Below are 23,623 nucleotides of genomic sequence, written 5' to 3'. Positions count from 1 at the left end.
AAACCAAAAATTACACCGGCTCATTCTTTTTCTGGACTCTCTGTGTTTTGACATTTTACTACAAAAAAAGTGATTTCTTTTTTCAATTTCATAGGACTTTATAATAAAATATAGGATGGAATAATATAAAATAGTACTGTCACACTCCCACAAAAGCACCCTCTAAGAAATTAAATGTATATATTGCACTACTCCCATTCATCCTGTGCTGTGCCTACACTCTGCTTGTGTGAAAACTGAGCAAAGTGTATTTCTTTCACTCTCTCTCTCTCTCCCCCCATGCCTTTTTGGTTCAGTCTCCGTCAGTGGAAGGAAAAAGCTGCATTGATAAATAGGTCAGAGAGCTTTTCCACCCCCCAATGGTTTCAGGCCCAGCTTGGCAAATTGAACATAATTAAGGCCCAAGGCAAAGGTTGCACTTTCCTTGAAATAGCGAGAGGAGTGGTGCAGAAGTTAGCTTGCTACAGGAGGAAACACGGCGCCATGCATGTTCAGTACACCATGCCTGGGCACCGAGGATCCACAGAGCTGCAGCCGTAAGCAGGAGGAAGAGGAGGGGTTGGAGAGAGAGAGAGGATGGCAGCCATTACAGAGCCAGGAAAACTCTCCTCACATGTCTTTCTCTAGCACACATGCAGCTTTTGATGCTTCTTTATTTCTATCACATTGATAAACAAACATTGGAGGAATATTAGGTGGTTTTGTTCTCTTGCAAAGAGTCAGATAAATAGATTGATGCTCTCTAATAGATAAATAATATAGCTGCTGGGCAGTAAGTCTGGTTCTGTCCAAAGGTACAATAAAGGGCTTTGGATCACCTCTAAAGCTAACAAATATATGTTATATCTTTTAAATCATTTATTTAAAAAATGCAAAGATATAGAACCAAGAAGGTATTATTTAAACTAAAATAGATTCATTAATGTAGTATTTATTGAAGTAGAAGCTGGATCTTTGCCTGTAGACTTTACATATGTCAGGTTATCCGAGTGTGACAGAGCGTAGCTCTCAGAAAAAAGAGAAACAGCACACTGACACACTCACAGTATCACTACACCTGTTCCCTTTTTTCTTTCCTCGTCTTTTCCTGCAGCTATGATTTGCTGATTGGTTTGAAAAACAAAACATTCACTGATTATATAATTAATGTGAGGGCTTCTGCATCCTGTCCCCTGTATATTCCTTGACTGGTTGCTGGGTAGTTACTGGCTACTACTCTCACCAGGTAAAATTGGCCGCAAAAATGGTGTTACCGCTCTTTATGATAGCTTTGGTAACTAAAGGATTGTCTCAGTCACTGACTGTGACTCACTAACTAACCCCAGATCTGTGATGAAACTTGAAAAACAAGTGTCTTTGCCTTCAAAGTAAAAAATGTTGTGGTTTCATCCTGAGACCAACGTGTTGTAAAAGTGCAACTTTTACTTTGAAAGGAAACTGTCACCAGTTCTGGTAGTTGGTGAGAGTCTGGAAATAAGCCTGCATCCATGCAAAGTAATGGCAACTGCGCCAACCTATGGAGGGTCACTTTTGCACTGACTGGACTCTTGGCCCGTGTGACCTTAAAGACACAATTAGGCCACAATGTGTCAGAAGCTAAAACAAAAGGAAAATGCAATCAATCAATCAATCAACCAATCAAGGCTTCAAAATAGTGATGGAGGAGATGGCCATCATTTATCTACAGTTTATAGAAATGTGTTTCCTCAGCTGACCTTTGAGGGAAGCTATTAGTACAACTGATTAATGATAATGTCCATTAATCACAGAATTCTGACTTTTTCTCCGAAATCTGGAACAAAAAAAAAGGAGAAAATCCTAAAAACCCTTGTTTTTTTGTTTTGCTTTGGGGGTTTTTTCAGTGGCCCTAATCCTCTTCCAGCTCATGTACATCTATTCCTGGAATATTTATTGGGTTTACTCTGTGACTTCCAGGAGAAATGGTTCATCGCAAAAATATTTATTTGTGTTTTTTTTAAATATTGATTAATCTTAATCTCAAAAATTCAAAATGAAAATGTTAATTAATACCTTTTTCAAATTTTGGACAGTGCTTTGGAAAGGACTTTTCACACAACAAGCCACATTCACAGGCATACAGGATTTTAAATTCTTCCTAATCACACACACAGCAATAGGTGCAACAGAAACTGGTACTTAAAGAGCACTTTTGTACTCAGTTTGAGCCTTCAAATTTACTACAAGCCACACTCGCCTTTTTCTATGACTAATCGCGTTTAACCCAACACTCACAGATACATTGGGGTAATTTTCAGTGTTGGTTTCAGTGTCTCACCTCCTGCCCAAGAATACTTAGACTGGTTCCCCTAGTCTGCATGTCAGATCCCCCCCAAAAAAACAAAATCAACCCTCCTTCGAGCCAGCGACCTAAGGATTTCTGGGAACCCACTACAGTCCTCTGCTCTACCAACTGAGCTATCGAAGGGGACGATGGACAGTTAGGCGTCTCTCACTCAAGAATACAACATGCAGGCTAGAGGAATTTCCATCCTTTGTGATAAGTTGAGCTATGTTAGCTTAGCACAAAGGCTGGAAATTCCTGAATTGAGCTGAACAATGTTAGCTTAGCTTAGCTAAGTTGATGTTTACTGCACATGCAGGTGAGTGGTGTTCTTCTTCTTCACCATTGTTACTATACAGACAGTTAGAACTTTTATAAAGAGTGATTTTTTTCCTGCCCCCTTAGTGTGGGCTTAGTGTGCCATTATAATTCCCCACTCTTCACACAGTGGTATCCTGAACGGTCTAGGATGCCGTTAGTGAGCTTGGATGCCAGGCTCCATTAGTGTCCCAGCATCCTCTGCTCCGAGGGCTTCGCCTCAGCGCGGAGGACAAAGCAGAGTAGAACCACCCAGGGATCGCACAGGTTAAAGATGAAGAGATCCAGGTCTGGGTGGAGGTTTGGTAAGGAAGGGCAGCTATGTTAACTATCCCACCACATTGTCAGGCTGTACTGGTGAAAGCCAAATACAGCAGGTTGGCAGTGTATTAGGGATTATGCTCTTTACACCACAAAAACCCATAGCTATTAATGAGACCTCATGGAGAGCAAGGACTGTATGTGGCAGTATTTTTCCAACAAGGAGGGAGCTGAGGGGGAGGAATATTTTTAGTGCAGTTCGTCTGTCGGTAAGATTCCTCAAAAACTTCCAGGCTAAAATTCATAAAACTTGGTGGACAGGAAGACCAGAGAGGAAAGAGTACATCCAATCTGGGTGCAGATCCCAATCACTTTCTTTAGCGCAACATCATTTATAACAACACAACAGCATTTGAGGAGCTACACCCATGAAATCAGCAGTTTCAAGATGAAATACATTTTTATGGAAACAATTAACCAGTAGTATGAAAGGAAACATGTTTGACATGCACAGCATTTCACAGTGCACACAACAAATGATGCAAAAGTGGGGAAGATTGTAGCAATTCAAGTAAAAGGCTATAATTTAAGGCTAAAAGCTGCTGTAATGTGCATCAGCAAAACGCTAACACTGAATATTAGAAGATGATTGAACAGGCTTTTCTTTTCCACAACTGATGTTTGCAGGAGAGGGAGTTTTAACCAATAAAACTCCACCATGGCTTTTATTGTGTGCAGTCACTGTCAAAAATAATTACATAAAAATTTAAAAAGATCTTGTGGCTTAAGCTGATGGTTTTGACTTGATTTAAATTATTCACACTTAGCATTTTCCTAAAGAGCACCATGAGCGATGCCAGTAACCGTAATTTAATGTTGCTGTTTCCAGGCAGAATTTGTATTTTGCCTATTGCACCTATTGCAAAAGTGTTTTTTTTTTTAAAAAATATATTAACATACATTTTTTTAGATATCAGATTTTAATGCTTCGGGAAATACACCTGCCTATTTCTGAAATTGATGTGCAGCAGCATCACACCAGGCCTCCTCTGCCTTCCATCCCCCACCACAGACACCGAGTGCTAGTGGACGCCATATGGCGAAAGATTTACCATGGTGACACGGACATGAGGCTCTAACTCAAACCTCCATCAGAATGTCAAGGAATGTCACAGAGAAGGAAGGAGATGGAGAAAGGAGGTATGATAGCACTGTTCCCTCAGCACAATCGATTCAGCTGGCCTGAACAGTCCCAGTCCCTTCAGCCTCATAAGACTAATGGCGGAAAATCACAACCTGGGGGGTTCGATCCTCTAAAGGGCCTCTGAGACCTTATTAATATGCAGCTTTATTTATTTATTTGATTTTGATTTTGATTTTTTTGAGGAACGGGCATGCTCTGAAATGTTTGTCGCGTACACTCAATTTTACACGTATAAACAAAAACATTTGAAGCATGTGGATAAAGTATCAGCCGCTCGCTGAGCACAGCGCGGGAAGGCACAAAGACATGCATGCACACGCTGCAGCCACGCACGCACGCCGCAGAAGGAGACAGAAGCCATAAAAATATTCAGCTGATTGCTCCCTGACTACGCAGTCAAAGTAAGAAAACCCGACAGGTACTATCTCCCCGCTCTGCGTGGTACATCTGAATGTGCTGTGCAGGCATTTTCGCCATCTCGGTTCTCTAGGTACGGCTTCCCCTCCCCCCGCCATCTCCATCATACTGTATCCTCATGCACACAGCAGGCTCCCCTCCCCCAGCCCGCCTTCACCATCCCCTGGGAAGATGGAGCAACCAGAGAGAAATTAATTGAAATCTAAACCGCGATGCAGGATTAACTAAGTAGGTGAATTCTAGTTGTCACATAATCAGGGCTAGTGTACTGTTTGACTTTCATCAAATGGAGCTGACTGAAACAGCGACCGCGGATAATGACAGGGAAAAAGGAGCCAGCTGCTGTGCCCCCCTCCCCCTCTTTCTCTCTCTCTCTCTTTCTCTCTCCATCCCATCCCTTCCCCCTTCTCCTCAGCATCTCTCCCTCCTGTCTCCTACCCTCAGATGTAAATTTGGGTCCTTCCTATGGCTGACGAGGTGTTGTTGTATGGAGGAAATCCCAGAAGGGGCAAAACTGCAAAATTCTGCTATCGCATACTCTGACCTCCCTGCCTTCCACATACACAGATCTGATACGGAGACAGATAAGCAGCACTAACAAACAGCTGCAGGATCTTCATCTGTCTTTATCATGACCGTGTGCCACTAGTGAAGGAAATACTTTATCATATACAAGAGAGTGTACTATGTCGTGCACGCTGGCAACGACCTGACTAAGGAGCTCGAATTATCGCACACTTACAAAAAAAGACAAATCGCATCGATATCATCTTCCGTAAGCAGCTATGTGTCATTATACATATCATGTAAAGCAACTGTGGTATTTGCTGTACCAGCACTTGAAAAATGCAATCTGTCATTTCCACCCAACTACTGTAAATGCACCGTGGTATTTGGCTTTCTTCTGAGACAACAGAGGATGAAATGTTAAAGTAAAGTGGGTCAAACAGCACGCAGCTCTGATGAAGCATGACTTACTGCAAAAAAATGAGAGCATGTCAAAAGATTTCTATTTCCCTTTGAAGGGATGGTGTAGATAGGGCAACGCGATGCGCTGTGAAGAAAAGGCACTTGATCTATTTTGAATGCTGAAAATGTCCTCAGTTCAATCTTACATGGTGTTTTTTTGATCAGACGCTGATGCAAAACACAAATAAACTATGTATCTTGTTCAGCGTATAGCGCCAACTTGCAGGGAAAACCATCAAGAAAAGTTGCTTTTCAGAGAATATTTGTGTTGCAGATCATTTAAACTGCTTAAATTATACTTTTAATAATGTGAATACTGCATTTGCCTTTTATTGAGCAATACCTGTACTAATCAACTGGAGTCTGCTGCTGCTTCCAGCAATAAAATTATTTCTTTAGAATTTCACGCTGTTTAAAAATCAATATTGTAGCAAGTTGTCCGTGAATGTTTCTGTGTGTATATCTATGGTGTGGATAGCAGTGGGTGTGGGCAGTACAGCAGAGCAAGCTGCCAGCTACCCAGTTGATAATATAGCTTGGGCTTATGCCCAGCAAGGTTGACCTCAGTCTGTTGGCTTGCGATGTCATTTACCACCTGCCACACACACACACATGCACACACACACACACACACTCTATCACTTTCACTGCCTCGGTTCAACCTCTACACATCTTTGTTTCTCTACAAACACACACAAAAATATACAGGTCTGTCCTCAGGTAAAGAGGGCTGCTACATGCAGCTACAGGCAGCTGTGTGATGGACTAAAGTGTGCTCAACAAGTGTCAGTGTGAATATGTGAAGGTTCAAGAAAACGATCAACAAAAGAAAAAGAGGATGAAATGAAATTCATCTTGTGAGAGGTTTGTAGTTTCCGAGAGCAAAGGCCACAGATACTAAAGAAAAAAGCAAGACCAAGAGAGAGAATACAACACGCACCAAAACAGACACGTACCCGGGCTTGTGCACAAATTCAGACACTTCGACAGAGATGTGTGTCGCAGGCGTGCGGAGCAGCATACCTGGACAGATGGCAGGCAGTCATCCCGATGCACCTGCCATCAGCGTGCCGCCTGAGAGGCAGAACAGAACAGAAACTGTTTCATCTCTCTCTCTCTCTCACACACACACACACACGGATGGATCTGTTTCTTCGATAAAGGCACGCCGCATGGATGCTGATGTGAGTATGGCTGTGCACCATTGTCTGTTTTAAGTCATTTAACAAATAGAAGAGCAGAAGTTCTTATAAGCATCTGAACTACCTGCACTAGCTTTAACAGTAATACAATATTTAAAATATATTAATATATAAAAACGTACACTTGACTACAAGCAAGATTAATTCCAACAATATCACCTGTAATATTTCATTTAGCATCACTGATTAATCACAGAGCAAATTCAGGGAGCACATGGTTTGGTTTATTACTACGAGCTTGAACTCTGACACCTGGATTAATTTCATCCGATCTAATTAAGATCGATTTTTGTTCAGTCAAATGTTTTACTGTGGGACAGAGAGGAGGCTGTGGCTATTGCACGATTGCTGCAGTGTGCGTCTCTGCCCAGTAAAAACCTGCGAGCGACTCTGATGCTCTCCATTACAGAGAGAAGCGATGGATGGAGAGGCTAACAGACTACCAAAACCCACTGCTCCAGCCTAAATCACATTTCAAAGCATAGAGGAGTCTATTATAGGAAATTAGAAGGGCCTTGGATCTCAACAAGTCTATCCTTCAATTTTATTGAGTCTTCTCAGTAGCCCTCGGTGTGTTGTGTATACTTGTCAATAGCAATTCATCTACATGTGTTGTGTTGACAAACAGTGCCAAGCGTGTGTCTGCAGCTCAAACAAGTGCATGTGTGTGAATGCACGCACACACACTGGTATCCTTAACCCCGCCCTTAGTAGCAGGAGAAATAAATGCACGAGGTAATAGTTAGAGGTCCAGGGTGACGTTCGGAGAATCTGATATTGAGTGGATTTTTCTAAAGTCCAAACACAAATTCAAACTAATCACCGCCCACATGGAAAAGGAATAGAAAAAAAAGTTTTACATTCCTTCCAACAATTTTTTTTTACGACTTTTATACATCTCCCTAGATGTGTATGTCTCATATTTGGATAAAAAATGCCCCGTTTACATTTTTCTTAAACGGTATAATTACACAAATTCAGCATGAATCAAGTTGTATGGCAAAAATGTGAAAGGGGCCTCTTATATAAGCAAATCACAGTATGAGATATGTACAAGTCTCAACACGCTATATATATAAAAGAGGAATTTATGTCTACGTTTACAATTTTTTGTCTATTTCCTTCTATTTTGGAGGAGCAAAGTTAAAAAACTAGTAAAATAAAGCCAAAGCTTCTAAACACTAGTAGGAAGTATGAGTCTCTGCTATCTAGGGATCGGCGCTATTAATGAATTAAACAATGAAACTTTGTTGTCCTTGCTATTCTACACCACAAATACTAGTCAGTTAAATACTATACCACGATTAATACTTTTTATAATATTATTAATACATAAAGTATTATTAACACTTTATGTACAACAGCAGTTAACTGGTGGGTCTAAGATGAAACACAACTGCCTGCCACTGGTTTGCAGCCCTGGTAAACAGGGACCTTCTCTTTCAGCGCCAGCACGCTGGAAAATGGGACAGATGACATCAGCATTTTGATCTAGAAAATAAAAATGAATAGTTGCATTTAAGCCTTGTTATAATAAAAGGACACATAACTCAGCTGGAGCATTGCATTAGCACACTGATCGGCATCACTACAAATCTTTAGGACAAAAAGGCTGCTGGTGGTAGCACCGCTTGTTATACTCAACAAAAGTATTAGTGTCATTACTGACCCCAGATTGGTGAATCATGATGAGTTAAAAGAAAAAAAATCACACCGAGTAATAAGTTTACTGGACACTTTAATAAGCACACCTTGTCATCTGTGTTGACATGACAGCATCACACAGTTGCTGCAGATTTGCTGGTTTCACACCCACGATGCGAATCTCCCATTTCACCACATCACAAAGATGCTCTATTGGACTGAGATCTGGTGAGTGTGGAGGCCGTTTGAGAACAGCAAACTCATAGTCATGTTCCCAAAACCAGTTTGAGATGATTAGAGTTTTGTGACACGGTGTGTTATCCTGCTGGAAGCAGCCATCAGAAGATGAGTAGAGTGTTGTCATAAAGGGATGGACATAGTCAGCAACAATACTCAGACTGCGGTGTTTAAACAATGCTCAGAAAAGAAGAAATGATTCCCCACACCATTACACCACCACAAGCAACACCATGCTTACATGTTGTTTACACTAAATTCTGACCTACTATCTGAATGTTGCCGTATATCAGTATCAGTATAGGCATCATTTTTCCACTTTTCTGTTGGCCAATTTTGGTGAGATTGTGTGACCTGTAGCCTCAGCTTCCTGTGACGACTGACAGGTGGCACTCGGTGTGGTCTTCTGCTGCTGTAGCCCATCTGTTTTAAGGTTTGATGTGTTATGCATTCAGAGATGCTCTTCTGCATATCTTGGTTGTAGCGAGTGGTCATTTGAGTGACTGCTTGCAGCCTGGCCATTCTCCTCTGACCTCTGCCATCAACAAGGCATTTTTTCCACACAGAGCTGATGCTTATTGGATATTTTCTCCTTTTCACACCATTATCCGTAAACTGTAGAGACGATTGTGCTGGAAAATCCCAGTAGCTGGCAGTTTCTTAAACTCGCCAACAAGCTCATATGGCACCAACAGCCATCCTAATATGGTAAATTAAGGTAGATGTCTTAGTTAAAGAGTAACCAATAAGTCAAATTGTTTCCCAGCTGTACTAAGAAAACTCTGCTTTCATCCAGAAAGAATGAAGCGTACTGGATGTGTACTTTATTCAATTACTGCTACTTTCATCAAGTGGTAAAAAAAAATAATCATTTGAATCTTAAATCCAAACTCTGTGTAGTTTAAAAAAATAATTTTCTCAGCAGTTTATGGCTTTAATGAAAAAATATATAGGTAGGAATATCTTCATGCTGGCAGCTGTAAAAATTCCTAACCATCATATTCATGTTTCCCCTCCAGCCTTCAGACCCCCTTCTAAATTTCCATCCACCTCCCTCCCATCCACACTCCCGCTGTCTGTCTGCTCCTGCAGAGAGCCACAGCTCACAATCCATGTGCATCATGTCAGATAATTTTGTGGCTGCGAATCAATAATGCAACCGTAAATTTCATTTAAATAAACATTAGTGGCCTACTTAATTAATGAAACCTCGTCTGCAATTTGTCAGTGTCAGGAGTGCTAACCCCTTTGATGTTGGTATGAATATTCTTTTTCAGAAAATGAGGTGCCCGCACGATTAGAGCTTATTGTGGCGTTAGCCTCTTCCTCACCGTCAGCGACGCTGCCTCAATTTGTGCAGGGCTTATCAAGAGTACACAGCATCACCAGATTAAAATCATTTACTGTGCAGAGGAGACAATGGGAGGCTGTAAAATGAGTGTGGGGAAACAACATGAAAAATAGTGGGGGGAATATCTAATGAATCTAATCTACATACAAGCAACTTGATCAAATGCTTGAGCAATTTCAGAGGCCATACATCAAACAGTACATGACATTAACATCGAATCAATATCTAGCAGGTCCACACCCATAAGCCGTAGCGCTGAGCGCTAATAACCGGCAGGGTTATGAGAGATAAATAAAAAGACAAATATAAACAGCCGACTATCCTTTTGTGAGACGAGCATCTGACCTGTCCTTGTCGGTGTGCGGAAAACAGCTTCCCGCGACCCAATTTCATTCAGCTACATAATTTAGCGGTGAGCCACATGACTTCATAACCACTGCAAAAATATTCATCAAAACAAGTTAGCAAATCTATTTCAGCAGACTCGCTTACAATCCCTGGTCCCAACATTACAACTGTTTCATTAGTTGGGAGAACAACTCATAAAGGCTTAGCTGACCTAAATAAGTCAAGTTGATCAGCGCATAGCGCAAGTTGATAAGTTTAAAACATTCAAGATGGCATAAAAGGATTTGACTCATTAGCCATGGAACTAAAATCAGACTGACAGCAGTTCAGCTAATACAGAAAGTGATATAGCAGCAAGAGACTACCCTGACTGTCAAAACGTGTTTGTAAGTCACATTTCACCTGAAACATATCAGTCAAAACACTGTCACTGATCAAGATAAAGAGCTATAAATGGGAAATGCTAGAAAAATCTTTATCCAGGTGTTAAAACAAAGGTACTGACATATTTCTATTCATCCCTTCTTATCCTTTTTCTTTTTTACCGCCCCTCTCGTTGCTGGTGATAAAGCCAAATTGCAATTATTTGGGGGAGACAGTGGGAATAAAATACAAATGCATACAAAGCTGTGTTGAAATATTCTAGGGCATTTAGAAGTATAGGTTTCCTATCACCACAAAGAAAGACTGACTCAGATGCATCTATAAAGAGAAGCGTCGTGGATAAACGCATAAACGTTTTCTGTAGCGCTTTGCAAATCGACTCCAGCAGTTCATTCATTCTTCAACAAAAACCAGGTTACAGCGCAGAGCCAAAAATCTGATTAAAGCTCAAGGTATGAACGAGACAGAATATAGAAACTGGAAATCACACCCCCAACCAACCTTTATTTGGGACACCTGAAATAGGCCAGTGGCTGGTTTCCTCCTATCAGAGGAGCCCTGGGAAACCTGAGAGAGAGACTGGAGGGAAAAGAAGAGAGTGAGGAGGTGGAAGGATGACTGTGGCGGTGGTGGGGGTGGTGGGGGGATTCAGCGGGGCCTTAAGTGTGCTATCATAGGCGTCTCTTGTGCCTGCCTGCTTTATTTGCAGTAGTCAGGTTAATGAGTCCACCAGCCCACTTGATGTTGAGAGGCCTGCCACAAAGAGCTGCCTCATTAGAGCTAGCCTGGCACGCTGCTCTGAGACAAAGGGACATTCACACTGCTGAATGCCTTTACGCTCCTCAACGCTGCCAGCCTGTGAGAGCCAACACCATGGCATAGCCCCCTGCACACGTCCTGGCGCCTGGCCAGCCACGCCACGACCCCAAGTTTGCTGGCTGGACTCGCAGGCTGCAGCGGTGCTAGTAAGCGGCAGGGTGTACTAAGATCAGCTGTAGCGTGCTGTGGGTTAGTAATGTAAAAGCCATGATGTAGGAAGCTGGGAGACCAGCTGAAGTATTGAAGATTCTGATTGGTTCCCCTGGCTACCCTCTTCCCCTGCTTTCTTCCTTGGTTTATCTTTGTATTTGCACCAGGCGTTGCCTCAACATTCATCTCTTTCTGTGCAGGCAACTCTTAGCTGACAAGGTCTAAAATACATATGCAAATTATCTTAAAAAAACAAAACGATTTGCTGCCAAAATATATCTAATAATATGACATAACAAATGAAGTACTGTCAGCGAGCGTGATCCCTGCCTGTGATAACAGTTACTTTATCAGCTGAGGTGCTGGAGGTATTTAAAAGTCACTGCTCTGTGTAATTTCATGCTTGGCAACTAGAGGCTGCAATATCTGTATCTACAAGAAAACCAGCCTCCCACCTAACCTGAAGTCTATAGAGAACTTTTATGTTTTAGAGGCAAACTCAAACTTTTGTTTGTGACAACAATAATGCTAATATCTTAGATAGCATGTATATTTCAGATCTTACATTTAATACTGTAAGAAGTGGATAAGTGGACTTGGATATTTTGGTATAAAGTGTCACTTTTTAACTCCTGTCACTGTTATATAGTCAACGCAGAGCACGGGATTAGACTTTATATCAGCTGTATTCCATGTTAGATGTACTGGCTGTGATCCAGTTCACCGCTTCAGCACAAAAAAAGGAAACGAAAAGGAAAAAAATCTCTTAAGGCTTGGGGTCAGGAGTTAAATATTTTCTGCATAGGCAATCCGCTCTTTCCACCACACTATTTATAGCGCAGGCAGAAACAGCTGAGCTGACTGCAGTGATGTCACTTGCGCTGATGGAATGCTTTGTTCCACAGCGTGTGCGCATACCACCTGGGTCTGTGCGAGCTGCGAGGGAAGCTCGATGCAGGAGCCAAGATGGCTGACAGTTGCCCCATTTTTTTTTCCAAGTGTTAAAAAGAAATGAAAAAAGAAAAAAAATGTCACTATCTTCTTAACCCAGACCGTCCACAGCCTCCAAATATAACCTCATAAAAGCATTAGGTCCTCTGACACGGCTCTGTGTGTTAATGTCATAAAAAGATAGCAGCGTTTGGGGCTGCCGTTTAGCGCTCATGCCAAAGTAGGGTAACATCAGCGTGAGCTCTCTCTCTTTTTCTCTCTCTCTCTCTCTCACACACACACACACACTGCGGCTGAAGAGGAGAAAATAACACGTCGCCATCTTAAGCGTTTAACTCTTTGTCGTTCTGTGCATGGCGTGCATACGGCTGAGGTGTTCAAGAAGCACTATACCCATATATATATTTTTAGTACGCCTTTGGGCTTCTTTCAGTGTCCCTAAAAGAGCATGGTTGCCTGGCAACCGTTATTGTTGCCATGGAGATTCATGTGTTGGCAGCTGCTGCAATCAGCATTAACTCAAGGCACATATTCTCATTCCGATAGTCAGGCGATGGGAAGGCAACTAGGACACACAGTCAGAGAGGGATAGTAATCACTGTGAAACATATGCTCATCCATTACTTGCTGCATTAATACAATTATATCAAAAAGAAATTTATGGCTGTGCTTTGGTGCAATGATCGCATTTCAGACAGAGGCATAGAATTCCACCTCATAACGGATCCCCACTTTTATTTAATAAATGGCACCAGGCTGTAACGCAACGGAAAACAATGCCATTTCTCCTCTGACATAAGAAGCAAATCTGTTCAAAACGTCCCTGCTCAGAGTCACATCTGTTCCCATTTGTCTTTTAAAGCAGCGAGGTAAAAAAGAAAGAAAGAAAAAGAAACAACAAAAAAACCTCAATGTATGTGAAAATCTGTACACGATATAACCGGATTAAACGAGACAATGACAACCCGGCTGAGAGATGTGAAAAATAGATCTCGCGAATGGCACGTTTGACAATACTGTTCGCACATTAAATAATTTCACATAGACCCTTATTACACAGTAAAGTGTATAGCGTTTGAGAGACAGTGAGGCTTACGTTTAGTGATAAATTTCAGACTAAACTCAATATTTTCAGCAGCTCTCTGCCAGCTGCTGCTGTTTCATTTCGACCTGTTGGGGGATAAGTGATATTTACCTCTTTCCATTCTTCATATGGGGATGCATCCATGCCCGCTGGAACAATTGCAGCCCTGTTGTGAGCAGAAACACACGCAAGATCATAATAGTAGTTATTTCCTCTCTTTTTTCTCCCTTTTCCATGCTCCCAGCTCACTCTGTCACTTTGCTGTTGACATCACAGAGTTATGTAGGGATAAAGAGGCAGAGAAAAACAATAACAGACCCATTGACCCCTATTTCACAAACCTTGGGGGTATGGGAGAAATCCACTTACAAGGCTGGAACAGACCTGCTGATTGGGCCTCAATAGGCTTTCTATTAGGGAGCAGCAGAAGTGCAGCAGAAGGTCCTGACTGCTGCCATTTCTGAGTGAGGATGTTTCTGTGATGGTGCAGATTTACATCTAACCTCCTGTGCGCCTCGGGTTTGAAGCAGACACCGAACTGTATCTTGAATCAGAGGGAAAACTGAAAAGTGTGCGACGCAGTTACACAGCTATACATTATTCCACACTGTACCTTATAAAATCATCAATCTGATCACATCACTCCCGCTGCATCTGTTTTTAAAGAAAAAAATAAATAACTGCGACCGAGCAAAGCGAAGCAGCGGCAGCACTGGAATACAAGTTATTACAGCAAAATGATTTCCAGAAGGATGAGCACGTGTGTCCAAAATAAATGAATTCATTTTTTAATTCAATTACTGTTTCATGTTCAAGGTGGGCAATGCAGATGAGGCAATCCACTGCACTTTAAGGCTAAAGACGCAAATCTTTCCGAAACAAATCAAGATTAAGCCCCTCGTTTTACATTTATTAAAAAGAAAAAGAAGGAGAAGAAGAAGAAAAAAAAAGCCTGGGGTTTTCCTTTCAGCAGAGCAACCCTCAGACTATCGACTTCACTAAAAAGAAAACCTTAGGTTAATGGTTCTGTAAATTTCCCCTCTCTAACAGTTTTAATTGCACTACACAAGAGAAACATGGCTTTGGGAGTCAGACGCTATGATCTCCTGCCATAAGCATTAGAATGGAGGCTCACCTTGCTTTCTCTGGATGCTGCTGGATGACATTTAACATCACAGAGAGAGGGGAGGTGCAGAGCCAGGTGCCCTACATGCACATTTGACCCCCTGCTAATGTCATAAAGGAAGGTCCCACACACCCTTGCTTCGCTCATACAAAACACTACAAGGCTGCAGAGTACTATCTAAGTAATTACAGATAGACTTTAGTTACCTCTTAATATTTACATGTATATAGCATAATCCTGCAACTTAACGTTTCCACTGCATGAAATAAAAAGCTAAGTGTTTTATTGAATTATAAGGAACATATCAGTGTCTGCTGCTAGAAAGTGCAACGCTTCCTTATATTTGCACATTTAACAACGTGCAAATATAAGAGCATATTAGGTAATCATTAGGAAATCAACCTCTCTTTTCTTTATTTTAACTAAGGCAAAAACACAATTCTCTGCAGCATGAGGAAAGATGCAGCACACTTTGGAGGGCACAACAAACACAGCCAGCAGGCCTGTAACCCAGTGCAGATGACCTGGTTCTGCTTGCACGCAACCATGAAATAACAACTGCTGTTTAGAGTTTGATGTTAGCTTGGGGAGCGTACTGTCCCTGCTCAAGCTAAGCAGGCAAACCTTACTGTCAGGATTTGCTTGGAAAAAAAAAATTGCAATCAGGTCATGTCCTAAAACAAAGCAGGTGCTACATCTACTGGGTTATTCTCTAATTCTGGAGTCTGCTCATTGCAGGTCAGAACTGGTGGCACATATAACGCTGTAACCCATATAGTCTTTTTATTTATTTATTTATTTTAAAACACACTGGATGTTGAAAAGTTTCTATAATTTCTGATGACTGAACACATAGAGATGTCAGAAAATAAGCATCTGTGATGAAAAAGCACAATACAAAAATGTGTGGAGCTTACTAAAATTTAATAGTTAACTATTTTGTTCGTAACAACCTACTAATGACATCTGTAAGGACTCAGAACAGCCACATATATGCATTTTATAATATAAATGTTTTTATATAGGTTGTAGAAACACATGGTGAAATGTGTGTGTTTGTGCACTTTTTTAAGCCACTTACAAAAGGACGATTTGAATAATTTGAATACTGTGTATTTATTATTTTTTAATAAACATTTTTTAAAGAATAAACATATTCCAAAGGCAATAATAAATCCACACAGCGGTTTGCATCTTTATAGTCATCCCGTGGATGATTTTTGAATGTAAAGTAACAGCAAGAAATTGTCACTACCCAAGGCGCACAATGTCTCACTACCACTGCTAAATATTCTCCATATTTCCACTCACATTGTGGAAATGCACAGTATGCCCCCTCTTTCTTATGTGGTACTGCAGGTATGTTTACCTGCCTATGTTGCTGATGTACCATCAGAGATGGGGCATCTTTTAATTTAAGCCAGAAAACCAAAATAAATACCTTTTTTTTCCTCCCCGCTTCCTCACAAGATCATTGAGGACAGCGGTGATTGCTCCTAACTTGATTTAATATCAATTTTGAGAAATTACAAAAGCCATTTGGAAATACATCAGAATCTGTTAAGTGAATGATACTGCCACACATTTTAACACATAAAAATATGCAACAAATTTGAACTTGGGTTTAAAAATAACTTGGCATTGATCAGCAAAATCAAAGCATGGATAATAATATCCCCACTAAAAAATATATAAAATAAAATATTAACTACAGTTTTACTATTGTGTTATAACAATTTTTACTAGAACTAATATGCTAAAAAAAAAAATACGACAAAAATTATAAGCATATTAAACCAACTCTGCATAGATTTTATGGAGTAAACTGTAGCACAAAATGAGCCCCACCGTGCAGGCTGTGTGATGTTGGGGTAAGGCCTGATGCATGATGCAAAAAAAAAAAAAAATTAAAAGGGAGGGGAGACTGATAGAAAGGCAACGGTTACCAAGGCATCTCAGTTTGGTTAAAACTGATGCAACTACAACGTTTACTACTGCAGAGCACATAGCTCACAGCGACCCTGCACACACTTTCCTACAGACAGCACGTTCGCGTTTCGACCTGACTTCCAATTCGTTTCACTGACTGCCAAAAATAAAAGACCAACAACACCGACGCTTATTTGGCAGCTTTTAATGCTCACGCGTGCCACACAGGTTTGAAATGAAATTAATATCTTGGTTTTTTTTAAATTAGTTAATTAACTAATTTTACTCCATAGGGTCACATATAGTTTGATCTTGAGTAAAATGAATGTGGTTGTCAGGACATTCTCACACAGGTACGGTTGATGTGGCCATGCTGCAGAGGAAGGCCTGCTTCAGATTTTTTTTGTCGGCTTATACAGCAGCCTCGATCGAAGACGCACAGCAGAGACCGCATTTCGATGTCGCCTTACATCTAGTTTTGTTGTTGTTGTTGTTCTGGCACTTGTTCCCATAGGCTCCGTGTGCAGAACGCTGCGCACGCAAAGGGCGTTTCGATGCGGCAGTTTCTCTGTGTTTTGACGTTAAAGAACGGCAGTCACGGCGATTATGCGACTCCCTTACTTCACGCAGATCGGTTTATATTTCTGTTGTCCTCTCTTTTGTTCTTCTCGAGTCCAGAACAACGTGTCGGTGTGCGACAGAAATCCCTATCCGGACGTGTTGATCGCAAATCCAGCAGAAGTGCGAAACAAACAGGTTCGATTCGATAAGAAGTCCAAATCCTGCTGTCCGTGAGTTCCCATCCGCCTTCTGCGCGGAGTCCCAACTTCTACCATTAGCCCACAACTTTTACAAACTTCCACCTCTGTCCAAATGATGGAATTTGCAACTGCAGCCACAAGTTATTTCTTTCTGTTTCCTCCCTACTTCTTTCCCACCCTTGACGCCCCCCCTTCCTCTCAACCCCCCTTTTTTTTTCTCAAAAGAGAGGCCCATCGGCTGCCTCTTGATTAATAAATGTTTAGGCTATGTGTTTTGAAGTGAGGGACAAAAGGGGTTGGCCTGTGACCCCTAGGAGCCCCGACCTTGCGCAGGTTCATTGTGAGGCGCTGGGAAAGGGGCTTTGGGACGGAGACCCCGGGCCACTGACCCACACACATCCCAGAGCCCTGCCATTCATGTACGCACCGCTGCATGTCGCCCCGCAGCTTCCATTGTTTCAGCGGGAACAATAGCCTTACACCCCTCCACCCCTCCTCCTCCTCCCTCTGCCAGAGAAAAAGCAGCTTTCAAACTTCCCTATATGTCGCCTGATGCAACCCCGAACAGAATTTCTCCTCTAACGCTTTAAATGAAGAAGAAAAATGTTGACAAAACGTTAACGCTCTCAGTGGTATGTTCACCCGAGTTGCATCACAACTTGGGTGAACGTTGCATCATTGCACTGACTGGATTCTTGCAGCCGTCAAAGGCCAACACTGTAACAGAGTGAAACAATGAAACGGTAACGGAGGGAAACTGTGAGACAGGGGATGGATGCTCGGAGGAGGACGAGATGACAGAAAGGAAAGAACTCGAAGAAACAGCGCGTGAATAACACCTGTGGGGTGATTTTAACGCTGGAGTCAGATATACGTTAATAAGTTGGAGGTAAAGCGAGCATTATTGCGCCTGGGCCACAGGGTTAGTAAGGTTACTCTAATGACATCATCCGTAGGGCCGTGGTTTCGATTGGATCTTTGCCTGGGAGTCAATCACGGCAGGAAGTGAAGGGGACACAAACGAGCAGTGCAGGACTGCCACTTGCTTCAATCAATTACTGCTCCAATTTTGAATGCACAAGCAAGACTCCCTAAAAGGAAGCTACGCCTTTGCATGTCAGAAGTTACGTGTGGTAAGGGAAGAGGCCGTAAGAAAAGGAAAGAAATACAAGAAAGAAAGAAAATGCGGGTAAAGAAAACGCTTAACTTTATTTACAGGCCTTTAACAGCAAAACAAGTTTTATGGGTCTATTTACAGAGACAACAGCCCCCCCCCCCTACTAAAATATTCCTCATTTAATCTATGCAGAGACAACACACAATTGAACTAACAGCCTATAGAAATTGAGTTGCAAAACCGGTGGCCTGATGCGTGAAACTGAAATGAACCTCTCAAGACAAATGGCGTTAAACATGATTAATTGTGGCCGGCAAGAAGGCGACCAGACTACACAGTCCTACCGTCAGGCTTCACCAGATTATAGAGCAGTTATTCCCACGTATAGACCACATAAACTACAACAAGCCCGTGCTGCTAAAATCCCCACTGAAACGCAGTCTGACGTGTATAATAATAATAATAATAATAATAATAATAATGAGCAAATCAGATAAATGATCGCTTTAAATCACTGGATATATAGAACTTCCAGAACGCGCATATTTGAGTGTCTGCGAGCGAGCGCGCATTTGTATGGATAAACGCGTGTTGTGCGCGGGCATGTGAGAGGAGGAGAGAGAGAGAGAGAGAGAGAGAGAGAGAGAGAGAGAGAGAGAGAGAGAGATTTTACTCATTGTAATGCACAGAGCGACCTGCCCTCTTTTTGAAAAAAAAAAAAAAAGCGAGAAAGCGCAGCCATGCTTTGCAGAGGCTACAGCGTCGCTCTCATTGGTAGCGTCAGCTTCTCGCCACACGGAGTCTTTGCTCGTTCGCTGCTACACGTCGAGAGAAACCGGGAATACACAGCGACTGCCTAGAGCTGCGGTGAAGTAATAACGCTCAGATGAAGTGAAAGAAACAGCAGGGCACGGATAAATACGAGCAGAGCGCACGGTGTGCTTGGGATCCACCATATGGCGTGGACCATTTCCACGGTGAGTATTTTCCGCCGGCGTTTGCTTTATAATCAAGCCTTTGAGCAATTATTGATGAGCTGATTTGCGTCTTTCTGCTCCCGCCGTTGGTAACGCGTGCGTTTTAAGAGAATAAAACGGATGGCGATCGTTCTCCGTGCAGATAACGGGTCCTTGTGCACGCTGCACTTGCCATTGTTATTGCGGGCTTCAGGGAAAAATCCACTACTAGTTTAAAAAAAAGGATGAGTAAAGACGTTAGAAAAAGCCGAGCAGGCTTAACGAGCGGGATTTGTTTTTATGTTTTCATGATCGTTCAGAAGGGGGAAGAGGACGTTAGATATCTGAGCCTCATCGTTTGTTCGTTGCACGGCGCGTGAGGACAATAGGGGTCATTTTCTTCTGGGAGGCGAGAGAGGGAGAGGGAGAGAGAGAAGAACTGGTGAAATATGGTGATTTGCTGACAAGTCGCGATGGAGCTCCAAACAGGGGTCGACGCGAGAGTCGGACTGTTTTCAGGGGATAGGGACGTTTCCGTCTAAAATGGCGATTCCCTTTGTTTCTGTATCCCTCTCCTCTGTGTTCCAGCGAGTGGGTGATGCATTGCAATTAGCCTACAATCTACGAGCCTGCGCCTTCTCTTTCCCACTCCACGGTGCTTTTTGTGTGTGCGCGCGCTCTTTAACTGTAAAACAGGAGCCGTAATTATTATTTTTTTTAAATGCTGAGCTCAGGAGATCCGTCAAGCTCACAGTTGTGGGCAGGTGTCCGATGCGACTCTTACTCATAAACAGCAGTGACTTGGGTTGAATTTAAGATGCTTTCGCTCTAGTTTACAAGATATGCAAATCACCGTGTGCTCCGTGAAGTCTGCATCGCTGCAGATTTCACCGGGTTATAGCTGAATTGCACAGATTCTAGGATTTCTGTCAGTTTCCCAGTCAGCTGAGGCATTCGACAGGAGAGGAATTCGCATTTATGCACCTCTGAGCCACTTTCCCGTTACATTCAGCGTGCGCGTTATATAATCTGGCCATAGCACGCATAATGCACCTTGCAGTTTAGCGAACGTCACTGATTAAAAATAATAATATTTTGAGGGAGTGAAAATCTGCTGCAGCTCATCACCAGAAGCTAAATGCAGCACTTGTCAAACTCACGTCAAGCGGCGCGATCAGAATGACACAAGCATCTCTCCATCATTACTGTGTGCAGGGAGTGCGTGTGCGCATGCCCACGTGAGTGTGGGTCTATGTGTGAGTGTAGGTACACGTGTGTTCTCTCTTCTTTTCTTTTTTTTGAATAGTGCAATGTTGCATAACTGATCACAGCCAATGCCAGATTTGGGGCTTCACAATTTGCTAGACCATTGTTGGCATTTCCTCTGCCAGCACGCGCACGCGCACATCCGCATGCACGCACCAACGCAAACACACACACCAACCAGCAGCAGAACTATTAACACATGTCGGCGATAAACGTTAATTCTCGGATTGGGAAGTCGTCAATTTCCCTCCTAGTTTCAAGGACACGGGGCAGCGATGAGGAGGACGCTGGGTAATATAGAGGAACATCTGTTTGCCTGGTGACGTCAGCACCCCCCCCTCCCCCCCTTTCATCCCAATCCTCTTGTGCTGAAGGCAGATGCCTCATTTGTTTGGCTGGAGCACCATTAATCCCAAAGTCAGAGGAAAAGACCGGACGGAGAGAGATCAGTCCCATTTAGGTGGTGCCCGCGCCGGGCTCAGCTCGGTCTCGATGTCCCGGTGAGTTTGCTACGGATGGACGCGCGCGCACAGTGCGCACCGATGAGCTCAGGACACCGGCAGTTTCTCAGGGTTCTTCGGCTGCCCGGTTTGCGATTTGCGGCAATTTTAACCTGTGACCCGCAAAGAGAGGCTGCAGGCGTTTGTGTGTGTGTGTGTGTGTGCGTGTGTATCTATAGATGATGTGAGGAGGGCGTTATGAGGCTATAGGAAAATCAATATTTTGCACGCGGACTTTTTTCCTCCTTTTTTGGACGCCGAGTGATGTTTCTGAACAGGTCAATGTGGAATATGAGAATTTGTCATTTGCAATTCAATATGACGCATTTGTGTTTTCTTTTTCCTTAGGTGCACTATGGGATAATGGAGGATTTTTTTTAATGCCTTCCTCGGTTTTGGACAAAAAGCAGTCGACGGACACGGATCAAGTCATTTTTGGCTGCTAAAGCGGTCTGGGACGTATAATCACTTTGCCTCCAAACTGGCTGTTCTGCGTTAAAGTCCTGTAACTTAACCTCTTTTTTTTCTCCAGCTGAATGTTTTTCCCCCGCTCACACACACACAGTCTAAGGTAGGCCTGTACAATCACCGGGAGAGGATCTGATCTCTTTTGATGCATACGGGATGCTTTGGATTTAAAAAAAAAAATTCTTTACATTTTTGGCCAAACTTGACATCCCAAAAACATCTTTAGTTACACGTCAGAGGCCTCAGAGGCTGCAGAAATAAAGACTGATTATTATTTGTCGTAACAGGTTTTACGCAAAGGTTTCGAGGTGTCTGCCCTTTTCCCACAGTAGAGTGGATGCAGCTGATGGACGGACACACACACGCGCAAACACACACAGATGAGCGGGTTGTGTCTCTCCGTGTTCACAGCGGACCTTGATTTAATGTCTTACAATTAAGGCACGCGGTGAATGCCAAGAGATGATCTTCCTATCTTCTCCGATCTGCACACCCCAGAAATGAAAAGTTTAAAGTTGCAGATTTATTTTTTTTAAGAAAAAAAAAAAAGATAGATAGACTATAATGTTATTAAAACTATACTGGTGGCGTTCTCACACTGAACTTTTGCTCTTGTGTTTCAAACTGTAATTCGTGTGCCGTCATTCGTGTGCTGTCTCTTTTCCTCCTGCATTTAACAATAAACAAAATACAATATTTGAAAGCTCTTGTTTTATATGAACATATTTGCTCCAGTGTGTGTGTGTCGGTGGGAGCTGTCCATCCTCACATAGGCTACCCGGAGCGCTGTCCACCCTCTGTGGTGCTGAAATCTGCGCGCCACCGATCAGCCTTTTGTTTCACTTGCCCGCCGGTGGAAAAGCGGAAATGGCTCAACTTCTTCTCTGTAGTGCAGGAATGCAGTCCGGACTCCTCGACGTAGAAACGCAAGCAACTGCGTTAGAAGAAATTTCGACATTCTTGCATTTTACAGGCACCTCAAATGTTCTTTATGTACATATATTTACTTATTAATTTATTCTAAGTGTGGAAATTCGTGAAAATCTGCAAATGGAGTGACGGCTGGCATTACCGTTGAGCTCATTCGGTTCTAAAAATAGCATAAAAACATCCCCACACATTTTTACTTCAAATCATCGTCGCACGAATTTATCAGCGACCCATTTCCCCCCTAAAACTTGCTTAGAGGAAAAAAAATATTTTGTACAAATGACAATTATCACAGTAAAGAGGTTCTAACCCCCTCCCCCCACAAAAACCATATAAAGCCTCGCGTGACAAGGATAATAAACCATGATTTATTGGATCTGCATATTAATTTCCATAAGTACGCGTGGTGCCTTTGCGGAATGTAAATGAGGAGGACGACCGTGGAGCGTGTGGCTTAAACACTCGCATGGACTTTAAACGAATATCAGGTGTTTAAAATGTGCTTCACCAAAATCATTGGCTCAAGCAGATGAATGCAGACCACTAACTGTGAGAGTCTTGTGGCATTTCCGCTGGATGAAATAACATCCTTCGATCTTAGTGTGTCGCCTGGTGGCGTCCGCACGCAATATCAAACCGTAATGGAGACTCTCTCTTCCGGACAGTTAAAGATCAGTGGGGCTTCATTTAGTACGACTCAAGTTATGTCAGAGTATTTATTTATTTATCTGGACGCATTTCTGTTTTTCCTTCAGATGATTGGCTCCATGTTGCACACACCGACAGAAAATAATCAGATCTTAATTAATGACATGAGTCTGTGCGCTTCATGTAGATAGAAGGATAAGCGGGGCCTGGCTAAAGTGGGGTGGGGAGCACATAAAAGTCATTTCACCAAATCATCAGTTTATTTCCTTTAAGTCTTCCAG

The 23,623-nt window shown here is 42.5% G+C and overlaps 1 protein-coding gene and 1 long non-coding RNA gene across 7 annotated transcripts in view; one reads left to right on the top strand and one right to left on the bottom strand.

The window, feature by feature from the left end:
- The window catches only part of LOC146380295 (uncharacterized), a 48,938-nt gene extending 31,310 nt beyond the window's left edge, over positions 1-17,628 (bottom strand). For 3 of the 6 annotated variants that reach the window (XR_014801289.1, XR_014801290.1, XM_084939272.1), the window contains exons 1-3: positions 17,167-17,628; positions 13,983-14,185; positions 13,753-13,807 (exon numbers count right to left, since the gene is read on the bottom strand). Coding sequence is in view for 1 of the 6 variants with exons in the window: in XM_084939272.1 (XP_084795398.1) it covers positions 13,753-13,807; positions 13,983-14,185; positions 17,167-17,208 (300 nt within the window). In the remaining 5 variants the exon portion in view is untranslated. The remainder of the gene's footprint in view (positions 1-13,752; positions 13,808-13,982; positions 14,186-17,166) is intronic. The other 3 variants (XR_014801291.1, XR_014801292.1, XR_014801293.1) reach the window with 1 other exon arrangement.
- Positions 17,629-19,282: 1,654 nt separating this feature from the next.
- On the top strand, positions 19,283-22,467 carry LOC146380294 (uncharacterized). Its single transcript, XR_014801288.1, has 2 exons — positions 19,283-19,551; positions 21,645-22,467. It is a non-coding gene; the product is annotated as an uncharacterized LOC146380294 (long non-coding RNA).
- The last annotated feature ends 1,156 nt before the right edge of the window (positions 22,468-23,623 follow it).

This window comes from Perissodus microlepis, chromosome 9 (assembly GCF_051167445.1).
Source record: "Perissodus microlepis isolate ML-2025 ecotype Zambia chromosome 9, ASM5116744v1, whole genome shotgun sequence".
Lineage (NCBI taxonomy): Eukaryota > Metazoa > Chordata > Actinopteri > Cichliformes > Cichlidae > Perissodus > Perissodus microlepis.
This window is presented reverse-complemented; position numbering and strand designations above follow the sequence as displayed.